The sequence below is a fragment of the Gossypium hirsutum genome, chromosome A06 (assembly GCF_007990345.1).
Source record: "Gossypium hirsutum isolate 1008001.06 chromosome A06, Gossypium_hirsutum_v2.1, whole genome shotgun sequence".
Taxonomy (NCBI): domain Eukaryota; kingdom Viridiplantae; phylum Streptophyta; class Magnoliopsida; order Malvales; family Malvaceae; genus Gossypium; species Gossypium hirsutum.
In genome coordinates this window covers 2,349,550-2,368,377 of record NC_053429.1, presented here as the reverse complement: position 1 = coordinate 2,368,377, position 18,828 = coordinate 2,349,550, and the positions used below count along the sequence as shown (strand labels likewise).

Sequence of the window (18,828 nt, the reverse complement as noted above, 5' to 3'; positions counted from 1 at the left end):
CACAACACCAAAAAAGGAAACTAAATATGAATTATTAATTTATCACAATTACAATAATACAAGATAATACGAAAATAATAATTTATAAATCTAGTATAGTATGAATTGGTCCAAGCTTAGCTTGAACAATGTTGTTGCTTGAAATGGGCTCTAATCGCCCATCTGATGAGTGGCCCTTATGGTGTGACGCGACGCCAGGTTCTGGGTCTCACATGCATAGATACCTCCCACCCAATCCCCATCTTAGTTAATAAGAGTTTCAACTTTTAAAGTTATAATTATATGGACATGGACGTTGAAACATTGGAGATAATTTTATTTAGATCGTAATCATGAATTTTCAATATATATATATAAAACGAAGAATACTTAAAAAAAAAAGAAGAAGGTAAATTTTGACTGAAACTCAAAAATTTAGGTTTTATTTAAAAAGTTATCTAGTAATTACATATCTGTAGAATATTTGAGTAATTACGGTAATTAATATGTCCCTTAAATTAAGTGTAATAGGAGGGTAAAAGTTCAAGTAATTATAAATAATAATTACTCTATAACTTTTCAAATATATTGGTGCATGATTTCAGTTTTAAAAATTATCTTTATATAATAATAGTATTTTATTTTAGGATATATATTGTGTTTTTAAAAATATAATTACAAGTTATATTACTAATCTCATTTAAATATTTTCATAATTTTATTGGTGAGATATAATTATATATATATATATTTAACTTTAATATTGGGAATTTTTTATTATTTCCTAACTTAGGTTTTTACAAAAGTTATTAAATATAATACATTTCTTTTATAGGAGTACGCCAACACTCGTAGGTATCAAGTTTAATATAGAGGTTGACTATTGAAATTTTTCGGGATTAAAGAGGGGACGAGGAAGGAGAATGCCAGATGACAAGTCTGACTTAAGACCTTGACACTCATGGGAGACGAGTTTTGTCTTATTTATTTAAGCTTGAATTTGGATCTTGACTCTCGTTGGTGTCAAGTTTAATTTAACATTTTGACTATTAGGTGTAAGTAAAATTCAATTTGATTTGAAAAAAATATTTTTTTAATTTCGAGTTAATTAAATTAAGTTATTTGAGTTGTTTGGTTTTTTAAATCACTCGAAAAAGTATTTCAGTTTTTCTAGTTTGAGTTGAGTTGAATTTTACAACTCGAATAATTCGAATAACTTGTATAACAAATTGATGTAAATACATGTTGGGTCCTTGACAATTTCGAAAATGTGTAGATTGGTCCATTCCAACCAAATTTAAAAAAAAATCAAAATATTTATAAATATATATTTTTTCCAAATTTTTTTATAAATATAGAGTAGTTAAAAAATAAAATTATTAAACATATTTAAAAATGTTAAATTATATTTTTTTTAAAATCTAAAATGATAAATTTTATGACTTAAAAAGAAGTAAATTATCAAATTTTATCATACTAATTATCTCTTTTTTTTTCTCTTGTTTTATTTTAAAAAAGTTTTCAACTATATATGGTATTTATGTTCTTTAACTTGGAATCTAATCATATTGTTAATAAGATTTCAATATAGCCGGTTTAATTTTTTTTATTTGACTTCAAGGAATTTATTCAACTCGAATCTCACTTCACTCGACTTGATTAAAAGAATCAAAATGAGTTAAAATGATAAAATAGAACTTATAAACTCGATTAACTCAAAAAATTTTCACTTAATTCAACTTATTTTAATCAAGCACTGATCTTTATTAACTACTTTCTCTTCTTCTTCTTTTCTTCTCTTATGAGAAAGAAAGAGGAAGAAATTTTATTATTAACAAAAACTAATAAAAGAATTATCAATCTAATCCATCCTTTTTATTGTTTATCGAAGTAGTGCATATTTTATGAGTGGAGAGGGAAATCATTTTCTTACAATATGATTAATATAAACATACATCTTGATTTTTCTTTCTAATATTATTTGAGTCATGCATAGAAATTAGAACATCAGTATTAAAAAAACCAAATTTTCAACCAATTTGACCAATGCATAGAAATTAGAAAATCGATTTCTTAAAAATCGTTTTTGCTTTTCTCTTTAAAGTAAATCGATTTTTCAAAAATTGATTTTTCTCCTCACTCATGTACTACTTTAGTAAATAAATAAAAAACCCTCCAACTTTGCTTGGAATTCCATGGTTTATTGGTGTTAGGTCCCAAGCTTTTTCCACATAAAATGGTGTCAAACATAGCCATTATCCATCAAACCAACTGTTATAATTTGACTAATTTTTCCATTCTATGCTTAAACCATCAACTTTGAAACCAAAATTTTGTCACTATTACTTGTATTTATTCCTTTGTGTTTGTGGAGACTGGTGGAGGCTGGCTGGCTGCTTGGACATGCATGAATTGGGAACATATTTGGCAATTTCCTTGTAGGATCCAAAGGGATATTTTCATGACAAATAAAGTAGAAACTTATAGATTGAATTCAAATCCTAAAAATATGTCATTGTTTAGCATGCTCCTCCAACTTCTTTTACTTCTTTGGTGTATGGTAAACTCTAATGGAAAGTTCAATTTTAGTCAAATTCCAAATGAGGGTTAATTGTGTAAGCATCCAATTGGCCATTTGCCTTATGGAGAGCTTGAAGTTGTTGAAGTATTTTTGTATTATTAGTATTTTTTTCCGATACCTTCTAATGGTGTGTGAGTTATACAAAATATATATATATATATTATATGATATTCTAATAAATATATTTTTGTATATCAACAAGTGATTGGAAGAAGTAGAAATGAATCATTGTTGAGAATGCTTTACTTGAATATCATTCTCGACTCGAACCAGCCCAAACAAGATTGGTCTCATACCATAAACAAATGATGGCACTTGTAATTGCTTTATCTTGATTGTTTGGATCTCTGCAAAAGTAATGTAAATAAACTAGTTACATTCTAAACGTATTAAATGATAATGTTATTTCAGTTCTACAATAATAATTTGTATGTTGTAAGTGTTGAGTAATTTTTTTCTTTCAATAAAATAGTAACTTTTAATATGCTTTTAATTAATATTATTGATAAATTTATTTTTTTAGTTTTTAGTTTAAACATTGTATTAATAATATTTATTAAAATAAATATGTAAATAGAAGACCATATGTATGGTTGAATTATGGCCATTATATTTCTAATATCATAAAAAAAATATTGGTAAATTCATTAGCTAAAGTAAGTTTCGAGATTAAAATTCAATTTATAGAATTGTCTATGCGGTAGTGTATTGTGTGCATGTGCGAGTTTAAGCTTGTATTGTATAGAAAAAAAAATAAGTTAGTAATATTATTGTTTTTGTAAATTATATTTAAAGAAATTGTTAATAGGTTGTTTTAATTAATATTATTAATAATAATTAAAATTATTTTTATATTAAACATTACATTATTAATAGCTTACCATGTTCACATGAATTTTGACACCAATTTCAAGGCTACTAGCAAAATTGACAACAACCATTAGCATTTTCATACCAATTTTTACACCATTACCAAATTCAACAATCCAATTCAAATTTTAACACTTCTCATTGCTTCATATTTCTCATTTTCAGTAGTTTCCTAGAAAATCAAAAGTGGAGCTTTGAGATTGAAAATGAAATTCATCTGGGAAAGTTTAGAAAATTTCAAATATTTACCTAAAAAAATATTTTTAATAGTAATTAAAGTATAAAACTAAAAATCTTAGATAAAAAAAAAACAACAATTTATTTTTTTCTTATTTATTTATGATTTAATTGCTCTAAACAACCTCTAGTTATTACTCTTATTCTAAATTGGTCTCAAACTTCAAAATATTCCATTACATCTCTAAACTATCATATCCTTTTATTATTAAAATTATTAATTTAATTGGTAAATGATACAATAAATCTTATGTGTAGTGATTTAAAATAAAAATTTTAAAAAAATAAAATGATTCTTCATAATTTTTATAAGTAAAAACTAAAAATAAAATAAAGTCAAAAAAGAGAGAGTAAATGATTAAATATCAAAAACTTCAAAATTAAAATATTTATAACACCGGTTTCTAACTGTTGTATAAAATCTATCGTCTCATTTAACAATTAAAATAATCATTTTAATAATAAATTTTTTTTATTAATTTAATCTCAATAATTTAAAAATATAATTAAAATCTTTTAAAATTTAGAATAAAAATTATAGTTAAAAAATGATTGGTGCAATTATCTATTTATTTATTTATAGGTCGGTCTCATGTGTATGATGATGGTAGCATAGAGCTAGCTCATTAGGCTCATAGGCTTTGCATTTTTTGGTGGTCCCTATAGCACCTGCTTTTTGAAATATGCAAAAGTTAAATAAATAAAAAGGTTTTATTACGCAGTCAATTACGCAAACCCATTTTTTTAATGATATTTATAGGAAATAAAGCTAATTGTTTTTTCACATAACTCAATTTCTTGGATGAAGTAGACAGTATATTGATATCGAGTAATTTTGGATTGATAGTTAGGTATGGTGTATTTAACTTATTTTTTGTTTTATATTATAGTATCTAATTTTATTATCACCGTTATTTTTACGTTAATCACAGATAAATGTATCGCTTATCTAAATTCATTCATTGACAGTTAACTATATACCCAAATTCTAGTAATCGATTATTACAGACAATTGAATTATTATTTGATATTTATTTATGTATTTTTAATTTTTAAATATTAATTGAAAATATAATGACGAATTCTACTTGTGAAATTAAAAATTCTTCATAATAAATTAATGAGATACACGATGACTTTTAATTTTACTTATAAAATTAGAGTTCTACTCCGACTACACTGAAATATAATCCATGAAATTAATCTAAAAATCTTGATTATTAATGAGTTGATATATACCATTTGGTTATCGAGTTTGATTTTAATGTGCAGTTTAATATTTGAATTTTTGGGTTCCATTTGAATATTTATATTTGTTTTATGTTATAAAAGCTGATGCCTAGATCAAATGACATTATTTCTTTTTAGTTTGACTTAATGAATTTTTGACATGTGGTCAATTGAATATAAACAACATGACATCATAATGATGTTATTTCCCGTAAATAAAAAATTATAAAAAAAATCTAAAAAATATTATCAATAAAAAACAAAATATTTATAAATAATAAATTAAATAAAAAAATTGTTTAATGGAAGAGGTTTTTTATGCAATGACAATTTATTTTTGTAAAAAAATACTACTGTTTTTTTTTTCTTGAAAAGGAAGCAATATATTAGCAGCCAAGCCAAAATAAAATATGTTGTACACACGCCCCATTAACTATTAAACGACTTCATCACTTACACAATAAAGGAAAGATGGCGGCCAATCAACCATTCAAAGCTCCTCACTTACCTTTTCGTTGGGTCAAATTATATGATCTCTGTCTTTGATCATCAATCAGCTCATTTCAGTTCAAAAACCAATAACAGAGCCGCATGGATCACTGTATATCCAAAATCTATATATATCAATATATGAACCATATCAACCACAGCTTACCAATCAACAATCAAGTTTTAGCCTTCTTAGTAAGAAAAAAAAAAAGAAAAGAAAAGAAACTCACTCTTTACAGTAACCTTATCATCGCAGGTTCTAATGGCTGAAAACTTCAAGTTTTTCTTCTTTGTTTTCCTTCTTCTATCTCCATTGCTTTTCTTTTCTTCTTCTATGGCGCGTCCTCTCAATGATGTTGCGGTAGGCAACTCCATAGCTGAAGGGATTGAGACTTTCTTTGATGGTTTGAGCCTTGATGGAATCAAAACCAGTGGTCCTAGTCCAGGAGGCAAAGGTCATGCATTTAGTGATTCTGTCACCACCAATTCAGGGCCAAGTTCTGGTGGCAAAGGTCATGCATATAGTGATGCTGTCACCACCAACTCAGGTCCAAGTCCAGGAGGTAAAGGTCATGCATTTACTGATGCTGTCAACCCCAATTCAGGTCCAAGTGAAGGCGGCAAAGGTCATGCATTTACTGATGCTGTCAACCCCAATTCAGGTCCAAGTGAAGGAGGCAAAGGTCATTCGTTTAGTGATGTCGTCACGAACTCGGGTCCAAGTTCTGGTGGCAAGGGACATTAAGCTACGGTCTCATCTCATGCAATGCAAAGCCTGCAATTGATATTCTTTGGTGGCTGCATTTATTTAATTCATTATTATTTATTTGTTTTGTTCAATTTTTGTTGCTTTCTATTTGTGTTGATCATATTCTTTTGTAATGTCTGCAATAAGTTCAGGCTTATGCTGGGGAATGGGTGGTCATTATTTGTAGGGTTAATTAATCTGCCATATCTAGTTTTTGTGATTCTTAATAATGTATAACAGTTTTGACACTTAAGTAATTTATTGTTCATTCAATTATGAAATTGGTTCATGTTATAAACTTTTCTTAAGAAAACGAAATTGTAAACTCTGGTTTTTAGAAGTGAGAGAGAAAGAAAGACATTTTGGTGAATTGCGTGCATGGTTTCTTCCAATGAAAATTTACACCACGCATTGCTGAAATGGAAGATGCTTGCACTCTTAGTTTTGTATTGTTGTTTTTTTATATAAGAATTAAAATTACTCATAATATTTTTTTTAACTCTTAAAAAGGAATATAAAATATATTTATTACACTTAAATTTACATTTTTTTGTATTAGTAACATTATTAATATCAATTAAGTTAAAACTTAATTCAAGCTTCTGTATAGTTTTAGCCAAAGATAAAAATCATTGCGAACAAGGAACAATAAAAAACACCACGTAACAAGGAGCCTGGATAACTGAGAGCAGATATAAAAATCCCTGCAACCCACAAAGACAAAAAAATCAATGCGGCCAAGAAAGGCCAGCCTTATTTAAGATGAACATCAACGAGGATAGAGGTTTCTTAACCTAGCCCTCAGGCTCAAATCCATCCCTGCAATGTCTAGCAAAATAATTTGCTGCTTCATTAGCGGTACGTTTCACCTTTGACAAACGAACCCTTTTACACTTAAAAACCTAATCATCAATATCCACAAGTAAAGGTCTAAGCTGCCATCTCCTTCTATCAGTATTTCATCAATAGCCATTTTCGAATTCCGCTCCAAAATAATATCTTTATAATCATGTTCAACAGCTACTAATAAGCCTTCTCTCAAAATCATAGTTTCAGCAACTAGTGTATCATCAATACAAACCTTTCTTTTCTCTGCCCTTTGTTGGTTATACAAAGTGGGTAGGCTTTTAAAAGGGTTTAAAGATAGACTTGTCATGTATCCTCGTTGAGTAATTGAGGCTAAAAGCTTAACACACATGTCGTCGTCTTGCCTATGTCCGTGTCTATATTGAAATAGTCTTGATTTGAACACAGATTGATCGTGTGTCATGAGTTAACTACGTAGTTAGTTCAAATCAACAAGATACTAATATTTAAGCAGTTAATTTCATTGTTGCTCTTCTCACATTTTACCTTTTTTCATGTGTATAAAAATTTCCTATTCTTTTACATTTATGGGGAATGTTACTAATGCAAAGTGAATAACTTCTAAAAGGATTTAAATATTTTATGCGCGCCGTTGCTCGATCCTTCTGTACCCTTTATACTTATTCATTCTTCTTTTTCCTTGCAACCTCCACTCCCCCTTATCTAACTTCTTTTCAACTCCTTGCTCCTTATCATTACCTCTGCTACTTTCACTAACCTCTAACTCCCTCTCCTAATATAATTTTTATAAGTATCACGTGAAAATGACAAGTTAATATTAAATTATATATATAATAATATATTTGCAACATAAAAAATTTTATGAATTTGGATTAAGCTAAATTTCAAGACTAAATTATAAATAAATTTGCAACTTACCAATGATATATCAACTTGTAACAGAAGTTGACTATAACAATTGTATTAATATATATACACTACACAAAATAGGTTGGTCCAATAGGTTTAATTGCCAAAGCCTAAAAGGAAAATTCTTTTTAGATTGAAAGCCCAAATATTTAAATTTGAGAATAGGTAGCAATTTTCATATAACATATTTAACTAATTAACTTCTAACTATAACCAAACTTATTCACCAACATATATTTAATCTATAGGTTGAATCGATAAATTTTCATAAATAATTAACTTCTGATCATAATCAGATTAACTTATCAAAATAAATTTAATTGACTTAAACAAACTAATTTAACATTGAATTTACGGATTAATCTAACAACTTAACTTTAATCAATAAATCAAATACGATAAATAATTATAAAATACATTAATATCTATAAATATTGAATTTAACTTTCCAAAATTTCAGTATTTATTATACATTGGAGTTTGGATATCAATAAAATAATAAATTATTGTCGTCTGCAATTTGCAGTTCCGTTTCCTTCGGCAAATATAAACCTCGGAACTGATATTTTTATATTTCTACCCTTTTGTTTCTTTTTTATTAATTACGATTTGACACTAAAGTTTGTCAATGTTTTCACTAAATTTGTCTTCTCGTGTCGGCTGCTACAATAATCCACGACTGAATCTGTATAATAATTCAGGCGGTTATTAAATTAATCAAAATTTTTTATTCTTTTTAAGTTATTGAATTAATTGGGATTTTCTTTTAAAAATTTCATCTAGTGAACTTTAAAAGAGGATTGGAGGATTGGTATGATAGATTTATATCTATAGATGAATAGGATATTTTAAATATAAGTTAATTTCACAGTTAATTTCAGAAATTTGGTATCAACAGACAACATCATATAATAATAATTTTAAAAAAATTAATAAAATAAATTTTTTTAAATAATTTAATCGTTATTTTAATTTTTTTTAAAATTAAATAATTAAAATATAAATTTACTAATAATTTAATAAAATTAGGTGTAGTTTACTCGTATCATTTTCATTATAATATAAAATTATAAAATTAGGTGTAGTTTACTCATATCATTTTCATTATAATTCCATGACATAGGCAATCATATCAATTATCATCTAATACTTCCAAAAACCCCTCTAAAACTGTTGTTCTTTCAACCACTCTTGCCTTTCTCCATTTTCACAAAAAATTCCATGGCTATACCATTGATTCCTCTTGTTTTGTCTTTGGGTTTACTTTGCTTTCCTTCATTTTCATCCTCTGATAGTCTGCGGGCAGGCTCATCACTCTCAGTGGAGACACCAGCTGATGTTTTGACATCACCTGATGGAAGTTTCAGTGCTGGTTTCCATCCTGTTGGCCAAAACGCTTATTCCTTTGCCATATGGTTCAATAAACCAACCTGTGATGCCAACAGTTGCACCATTGTTTGGATGGCAAATAGGGATCAACCAGTCAATGGTACATTCTCAAAGCTTTATCTGTTAAAATCAGGTAACCTTGTTTTAAAAGATGCAGGTCATATCATTGTATGGGAAACAAAAACTATGTCACCTATACCTTCATACTTGAAGCTTGAAAATGGTGGCAACCTTATCTTGTGTGATATTGAAGGTCTTATATTATGGCAAAGCTAAGATTCACCCACGGATACTCTTCTTCCTTCTCAACCATTCTATAAGAATTCAAAGCTTGTTTCAATGAGAAGCCAAAGAAATTACTCTTCGGGTTATTATCAGCTTTATTTCGACACAGATAATGTGCTTTGCCTTGTCTACAAAGGTCCAGAGTTTTCAAGTGTTTATTGGCCAAGTCCATGGCTATTGAGATGGGAAGCTGGAAGATCCACATTCAATAACACCAAAATAGCTGTTTTAGACTCTTGGGGTAATTTCAGTTCAACTGATAATTTCACCTTCTTGTCAGCTGATTGTGGTTTAAACATCTCAAGGATGTTGAAAATGGATTTGGATGGTAATCTTAGGTTATATAGTCTAAGTGAAGATACAAAAGCTTGGGTTGTTTCATGGCAAGCCTTTCTTCAACCATGTAAGGTTCATGGATGTTGTGGACCAAACAGTATATGTATTTATTCTCCTAGTTTTGGAAGGGACTGTAGTTGTAGTCCAGGGTATAAGTTGAAGAATCGTAGTGATTGGTCTCTTGGTTGTGAGCCAGAGTTTCATCTTCCTTGTAACCAAACTGATCAGTTTGGTTTCTTAAAGCTCCGTCATGTTGAATTCTATGGCTATGATTTCAAGTTGTATACTAATGTCACCTTGGAAGGTTGCAAGCAAATTTGTTTGCAGTTGTGTGATTGTAAAGGGTTTCAATTCAGGTTTATTAAAGCACATGAATCAGATGGTACATATTGTTATCCCAAGACACAGTTGTTGAATGGACATCGACCACCTAATTTTAATGCTGATTTCTATGTGAAATTGCCTAAAGCTATCGTCTCTTCTTACATTGATACTGTTGAATATCCTGAGTTACAATGTTCTAATGAAGTGCAGGAGCTTGAACGAAAATATACCAAAACGAGTGAAAATGAGTCATTGAGATTTGCTCTTTGGACAGCTTGTGCTATAGGGGGAGTTGAGTTTATTACCATTTTGTTAGTATGGAATTTCTTCATTAGAACCAATGATAATTCAAGCCCCAATGCAGGCTACCATTTAGCTACAACTGGTTTCAGAAAATTCACCTATGAAGAGCTTAAAAAGGCTACTAATAAGTTCTCACAAGAGATTGGAAGAGGTGCAGGTGGAATAGTGTACAAAGCAACGTTGTCCGACGGTCGAATCGCGGCGATCAAACGACTCGTGGATGCTAACAAAGGAGAAGCCGAATTCTTAGCAGAAGTAAACACCATTGGGAAGCTTAACCACATGAACTTGATAGAGATGTGGGGCTATTGTGCTGAGGGAAAACATAGGCTCTTAGTGTACGAGTACATGGAACATGGATCTTTAGCCGAAACCCGTTCTTTTAAATCACTTGATTGGAGCAAAAGATTCGATATTGCTTTGGGAACAGCAAGAGGCTTAGCTTATTTACATGAAGAATGCTTGGAATGGGTTCTCCATTGTGATATAAAGCCTCAAAACATTCTCATAGACTCTAAATTCCAACCCAAAGTGTCGGATTTTGGCTTGTCTTGGTTTCTAAATAGAGGCGACGTTAAACATTTGCAAGTTTCGAGGATTCGAGGAACAAGAGGTTATATGGCACCTGAATGGGTCTTTAATCTTCCCATTACTTCCAAAGTTGATGTCTATAGCTATGGGATCGTTTTATTGGAGTTAGTGACAGGAAAAAGCCCTGCAATGGGATGCAAAATGAGTGATGATGAAAATTCGGAAGGGCAAAGAACATTAGTAGGGTGGGTGAGAGAGCAAATGGGTAGAGCCAAAGAGAATGAAACATGGAAGCATAAGATAATAGACCCCAAGCTTGAAGGTATATATGATGAGGCTGAGATGGTAATTATGATTAATGTAGCACTTCGTTGTGTTGAGGAAGATAAAGATGAAAGACTCACAATGGGGGAAGTGGTCGAAATGCTGCTTCAACATGGAAGCCATTGAACCACAGATTATGATTATCTCCCTTAGTAATGGGAACTATGAACCACAGATTATGATTATCTCCCTTAGTAATGGGAACTATCATCAAATTGAGACCTTCAACATTGTTGTACCTCATTAGGGATTAATGTAAATATTTGTAAACTATGTTTGTATCTCAAGACTCTAGGTGCGCGTCTTGGCTATTACATCCCTTCCCCAAATTTGTATGCTTGTAATGGTTAAAAAAAAAGTTTAATTAATAAGAATGTGAGATATTTTATAAACAATTATTTAATTTTTTGAAAAATAGTTACGATGAAGAGATTAATCACTATCACTCATAACGACAAGTTATAGCTTCATTTGTAATTAAATTTAATTCTTATTTATTGTCTAAGATTTTTTTACTAATTTATTTATTGATGCAAGTAACTTGATCTATATGTAGTAGTGGTTAACCTTTTTATCAGATATTATTTTATACCAATTCAAATTATGTGATTTCATTATGACCCCTCACGTTGTATAAAAAATTTATATTAGATTAATAAATTATTATGATATTAAAGATGGTAAATATTTAAGTCCTAAAAAATTGTGAATATTTAAAATAAAAAATGATAGGGATGAATATTAGTTTCTAATTTTATTTTATATATTATTTTGAGCTGAGTTTTTGTATGGGTAGAAAATTAAAACTTAAAAAAGATGTACTATTTAAGTTCGATAAATTTATTAATTTTTTAATTAAATCAAATTATTTTTAATATCTTATTACTTTTTTATAAGAACTCCAATATAAATCAAGCTTAATAAAAAAAATCAAAAATTATTTTCATTTATAGAGGAACACGGCTGCTAATAAATGTCAACGGATTATTTAATTAATTGATGTGAAATTTTTATGATACTAGTAATATGGAAGATACCATTAAAACTGGATTTTTATAGTATTAATTTGTAAATATAGGTATGCTTGTAAAGTAAGAGGGTTTGGTAAAAATGTTAGTCTGAAAAATGAGATTAGGCAAAAAAAAATAGTTCGTTTAGAAAATAGGTCAAGTCTCGGGTAAGGCATTTTTGGCCCCGAGTCCGGCCTAGCTGGAATATACAAAAAAAAACTTTTTTTTTACTGTTTTATTACTATTTTCTTGTTGTTTTTTACTATTTTGCTACTATTTTACTATTATATTGCTACTATTTTTTTGTTATTTTATAACTCTTGTTTTATTTTTAATTTTGTTACTATTTTAGAGGTATTTGCTTGTTAAGTTGCACGTATCTTAGTGTTATTTAAATATACATTTTTAAAATTTATTTTCAATTTGTTAGGAAATATTTATTTTAATGTTTTTAGTATTTTTGATGTATTATATTTTAAAAAAAATTAATACGGGCGGGCCAGAATGAGCTTAAGTTTTAGCATTTTTATTTGAGTCGGGCTTGAATAAAATTTTAGGCCCATTTTTTAGGCTAGACCTTGTAAACGGGCCTAAAATTTTGTTTGGGCCAAGCTTGGCCCATGAGCACCTCCACTTTAGACCAACTGAGGCTAATTTCTTTATAGCATTAAGTGCTTGCAATCATTCCAATTATGTCGTGCTTGAGTTGTGACAAAATCAATTGTCAACGTGTCATAATGTTCTATTGATACTGATGTTGATGCTGAAGCCTTTGTTGTGTTGATTGAGCTTGTCTTTCACTGCATTCCACCCCGACACGAATTATATGATATTGTTTGTGAACTGAATTAATAAATTTTCCTTGAAAAAAATTCTATAGAATTAAAGCAATTCCATAAAAGGGATGTTTGGTAGACATTTAGTGGGACTTTACTAGTTTTTTTTTTAAAAATTGTTTGATTCCATTCATTATTTTATTTTATTATTTTTAGTATTCTATAAAAGTGTCGCTGTACAGATCACTTCCTTTACATATAAAAAGTCCACCCCAACCATAGATACAGAAATAACAGGTACAGTAATATCATGCATAACATGTTCATATATAGATTGCATATATATACTTTAAACAGAAGAGACATACATATCGAAATCCTACAGAAGGTAGCCTATCAAAATATAAGATCATATAACTCAAGGTTTGGTTTGCCCTTATCAACTCTACGGTAGGTCCACAGTTGATAGGAACAAACCGTGCGACCCTAAGGAAGATTTTAAAATTACGGGCCCACATGCCCATGTGGGCCCACAAGCCTAAATCAACCTTCCTCGTATGGCCACACAGTTTGGCCCAAAACCCACACTCTTGTGTGATCTACACGGCCACACCCCAACTACCACACGGTCATATCTTGCGCATAGTTATGCCCTCATCAAACACACGACTGTGCCTCGCATACGGGCAACTACACGGCCAAGCACACGTCCGTGTGACATCGACAGAATGGTTTTTTAGCTTTCGCCGAAGCTCGATTTTTTTTGTGTTTTGGGAACACACCTGTTACGATTTTGATGCGAAAACACTTTCGAGCCAACCCACACTTAAAATTGTTACACCAAAACTCTTAAAATCAATCTAAACTCACCATTAAACCAGATTAATGAAATTGAAAAAGGCAAAATTTAAGAGTTCAACACTTACTTGATTTCCTGAACAACTTCAACTACGATTCTGCGAAAGATGAGTGTCGTTCTTAACGATTTCCTGCTCCCAATACACCAGTTCAAAACCAACGGAAAAATCAACATTGTTCTAAACGAATTTAAAGAAAATTCTCTCTAACCTGAGCAAAAACATTCTTTCACCACTTATAAAAAAATGCACAAGAACATCGAAGAAGCGAAATTCTGAGATTGACAATAAAATTGTGACAAAAAATGGAGAGCAAAGGAAGAAAACTGTCAATTGACAAAAAACGCAGAGAATGGGAGAAAACCAACATCAAATTTTTCTTTGGAAAGAGAAAGTAATTTTGAATAAAATAAAATAAAATAAAATTCCCAAATTGATTACTATCTCACTACATCCACTAACAACCCAACCAACTCAAAATTTCAAAACCACTCAAACTCTCAGAGCCAACCGAAACAAAAATTAACATCCACGTTCACGTAGGGACTCGAACACAGGACCTCCAAAACACTAACTCCTTACCATTCAAACCAGCAAGCTCATTTTAATATGGATTTAGATTCAGCTAAAATTTCAAGACTAAATTATAAATAAATTTGCAACTTACCAATAATATATCAACTTGAAACAGAAGTTGACTATAACAATTGTATTAATATATATACACTACACAAAATAGGTTGGTCCAATAGGTTTAATTGCCAAAGCCTAAAATGAAAATTCTTTTTAGATTGAAAGCCCAAATATTTAGATTTGAGAATAGCTAGGTTAGATCAATTTTCATAACTAACGTATTTAACTAATTAACTTCTAACTACAGCCAAACTTATTCACCAAACATATATTTAATCTATGGGTTGTATCGATAAATTTTTATAAATAATTAACTTCTGATCAACTTATCAAAATAAATTTAATCGATTTAATTAATCAATTTTTATTTATTACCGATTTATTACCGATTTTTTTTATAATATAATTTTTAAAATATAAAATTTTATCTTTTCAACTAATATAAATATCAGTATTTATTATACATTAGGATTTGGATATTCGTCTGCAATTTGCAGTTGCCGTTTCCTTCGGCAAGTATGAACTGGAGCTGATATTTTCTCTACTTATTGGTTGTATCTTAAATATTTCTACCCTTTTGTTTCTTTTTTATTAATTACATGATTTTACACTAAAGTTTGTCAATGTTGTCACTAAATTTGTCTTCTGGTGTCGGCTGCTACAATAATCCACCGACTAAATCTGTCTAAAATTTAGGCGGTTATTAAATTAATCAAAAACCTTTTATTCAAATCACTTAATTATTTAATAGTTTTTTTTAATTTATTGAGATTTTCTTCTCAAAATTTTATCAAGTAAATTTTAGAAAATGATTGGTATGATAGATCTATATCTATAAATTAGTAGAATACTTTAGATTCAAGTTAATTTAACAGTTATTTTAAAAATTGAAGAAAAAAATTATTTGAATTATTAAAAATAAAAAAATAAAAACTTTCAATTAGTACAAGTAGTATTAACAATTATCATTTTAAAAAATTTTAAAATTAAATAATTAAAATATAAATTCATTAATAATTTAATAAAATTAGGTGTAGTTTACCGAAAATGGAAAATCAGATATTTTCATTATAATTCCATGACATAGGCAATCATATCAATTATCATCTAATACTTCCAAAAACCCCTCTAAAACTGTTGTTCTTTCAACTACTCTTGCCTTTCTCCATTTTCACAAAAGAATTCCATGGCTACACCATTGATTCCTCTTGTTTTGTCTTTGGGTTTACTTTGCTTTCCTTCATTTTCATCCTCTGATAGTCTGCGGGCAGGCTCATCACTCTCAGTGGAGACACCAGCTGATGTTTTGACATCACCTGATGGAAGTTTCAGTGCTGGTTTCCATCCTGTAGGCCAAAACGCTTATTCCTTTGCCATATGGTTCAATAAACCAACCTGTGATGCCAACAGTTGCACCATTGTTTGGATGGCAAATAGGGATCAACCAGTCAATGGTAGATTCTCAAAGCTTTATCTGCTAAAATCAGGTAACCTTGTTTTAAAAGATGCTGGTCATATCATTGTATGGGAAACAAAAACTATGTCACCTATACCTTCATACTTGAAGCTTGAAAATGGTGGCAACCTTATCTTGTGTGATATGGAAGGTCGTATATTATGGCAAAGCTATGATTCACCCACGGATACTCTTCTTCCTTCTCAACAATTCAATGAGAATTCAAAGCTTGTTTCAATGAGAAGCCAAAGAAATTACTCTTCGGGTTATTATCAGCTTTATTTCGACACAGATAATGTGCTTTGCCTTGTCTACAAAGGTCCAGAGTTTTCAAGTGTTTATTGGCCAAGTCCATGGCTATTGAGATGGGAAGCCGGAAGATCCACATTCAATAACACCAAAATAGCTGTTTTAGACTCTTGGGGTAATTTCAGTTCAACTGATAATTTCACTTTCTTGTCAGCTGATTATGGTTTAAACATCTCAAGGATGTTGAAAATGGATTTGGATGGTAATCTTAGGTTATATAGTCTAAGTGAAGATACAAAAGCTTGGGTTGTTTCATGGCAAGCCTTTCTTCAACCATGTATGGTTCATGGATGTTGTGGACCAAACAGTATATGTATTTATTCTCCTAGTTTTGGAAGGGACTGTAGTTGTAGTCCAGGGTATAAGTTGAAGAATCTTAGTGATTGGTCTCTTGGTTGTGAGCCAGAGTTTCATCTTCCTTGTAACCAAACTGATGATCAGTTTGGTTTCTTAAAGCTCCGTCATGTTGAATTCTATGGCTATGATTTCAAGTTGTATACTAATGTCACCTTGGAAGGTTGCAAGCAAATTTGTTTGCAGTTGTGTGATTGTAAAGGGTTTCAATTCAGGTTTATTAAAGCACATGAATCGGATGGTACATATTGTTATCCCAAGACACAGTTGTTGAATGGACATCGACCACCTAATTTTAATGCTGATTTCTATGTGAAATTGCCTAAAGCTATTGTCTCTTCTTACATTGATACTGTTGAATATCCTGAGTTACAATGTTCTAATGAAGTGCAGGAGCTTGAACGAAAATATACCAAAACGAGTGAAAATGAGTCATTGAGATTTGCTCTTTGGACAGCTTGTGCTATAGGGGGAGTTGAGTTTATTACCATTTTGTTAGTATGGAATTTCTTCATTAGAACCAATGATAATTCAAGCCCCAATGCAGGTTACCATTTGGCTACAACTGGTTTCAGAAAATTCACCTATGGAGAGCTTAAAAAGGCTACTAATAAGTTCTCACAAGAGATTGGAAGAGGTGCAGGTGGAATAGTGTTCAAAGCAACGTTGTCCGACGGTCGAATCGCGGCGATCAAACGACTCATGGATGCTAACAAAGGAGAAGCCGAATTCTTAGCAGAAGTAAACACCATTGGGAAGCTTAACCACATGAACTTGATAGAGATGTGCGGCTATTGTGCTGAGGGAAAACATAGGCTCTTAGTGTACGAGTACATGGAACATGGATCTTTAGCGGAAACCCTTTCTTTTAAATCACTTGATTGGAGCAAAAGATTCGATATTGCTTTGGGAACAGCAAGAGGCTTAGCTTATTTACATGAAGAATGCTTGGAATGGGTTCTCCATTGTGATATAAAGCCTCAAAACATTCTCATAGACTCTAAATACCAACCCAAGGTGTCGGATTTTGGCTTGTCTTGGTTGCTAAATAGAGGCGACGTTAAACATTCGCAAGTTTCGAGGATTCGAGGAACTAGAGGTTATATGGCACCTGAATGGGTCTTTAATCTTCCCATTACTTCCAAAGTTGATGTCTATAGCTATGGGATCGTTTTATTGGAGTTAGTGACAGGGAAAAGCCCTGCAATGGGATCCAAAATGAGTGATGATGAAAATTCGAAAGGGCAAAGAACGTTAGTAGGATGGGTGAGAGAGCAAATGGGAAGAGCCAAAGAGAATGAAACATGGAAGCATGAGATAATAGACCCCAAGCTTGAAGGTATATATGATGAGGCTGAGATGGTAATTATGGTTAATGTAGCACTTCGTTGTGTTGAGGAAGATAAAGATGAAAGACCCACAATGGGGGAAGTGGTCGAAATGCTGTTTCGACATGGAAGCCATTGAACCACAAATTATGATCATCTCCGTTAGATATGGGAACTATCATCAACTTATGTTGAGACCTTCTTCTACATTGTTGTACCCCTTTAGGGATTAATGTAAATTTTTGTAAACTATGTTTGTATCTCAAGACTCTAGGTTTCCCCAAATTTGAATGCTTGTAACAAATAGTTTGTTTAATAAGGATGTGAGATATTTCATGATCAGTCATTTCATTTTTCAAAAAATAATTATGATGTAGTTGATTATAGCCTCAGCTGTAATTGAATTTAATTTTTGTTTATTGTTTAAGAGTTTCTTAATAATTTATTTATTGTTGAAAGTAACTTGATCTATATGTGGTGGTGGTTAAACTTTTTATTAGATATTATTTTACACGAATTCAAATTATATGATTTCATCACCACCCCTCACATTGTATAAAAAATTTATATTAGATTAATAAATTATTATGATATTAAAGATGGTAAATATTTAAGTCAAAAAAATTGTGAATATTTAAAATAAAAAATGATAGAGATGAATATTAGTTTTTAAATTTATTTTATATATTAAATGCAGAATTATATGAGGAGAAGACAATCTAAACTATATTATTTTGAGCTG

At 30.4% G+C, this 18,828-nt stretch overlaps 2 protein-coding genes and 1 pseudogene across 2 annotated transcripts; all 3 read left to right on the top strand.

Annotated features, from left to right (window-relative positions):
- Nucleotides 1-5,297: 5,297 nt before the first annotated feature.
- Nucleotides 5,298-6,406, top strand: LOC107930571 (dermokine). Its single transcript, XM_016862235.2, has one exon. The coding sequence runs from the start codon at nucleotides 5,649-5,651 to the stop codon at nucleotides 6,129-6,131; it is 483 nt and encodes a 160-aa protein (XP_016717724.1). The 5' UTR covers nucleotides 5,298-5,648; the 3' UTR covers nucleotides 6,132-6,406.
- Nucleotides 6,407-9,055: 2,649 nt separating this feature from the next.
- On the top strand, nucleotides 9,056-11,491 carry LOC121230291 (putative receptor protein kinase ZmPK1; annotated as a pseudogene).
- Nucleotides 11,492-15,760: 4,269 nt separating this feature from the next.
- On the top strand, nucleotides 15,761-18,462 carry LOC107930534 (putative receptor protein kinase ZmPK1). The gene has a single exon (XM_016862204.2). It carries the CDS (start codon nucleotides 15,826-15,828, stop codon nucleotides 18,223-18,225), a length of 2,400 nt encoding a protein of 799 aa, XP_016717693.2. The 5' UTR covers nucleotides 15,761-15,825; the 3' UTR covers nucleotides 18,226-18,462.
- Nucleotides 18,463-18,828: the final 366 nt, after the last annotated feature.

Bases quoted from the DNA above. Each gene is read 5' to 3' on its own strand.
- LOC107930571 (XM_016862235.2), top strand. From the start codon at position 5,649: ATGGCTGAAAACTTCAAGTTTTTCTTCTTTGTTTTCCTTCTTCTATCT.
- LOC107930534 (XM_016862204.2), top strand. From the start codon at position 15,826: ATGGCTACACCATTGATTCCTCTTGTTTTGTCTTTGGGTTTACTTTGC.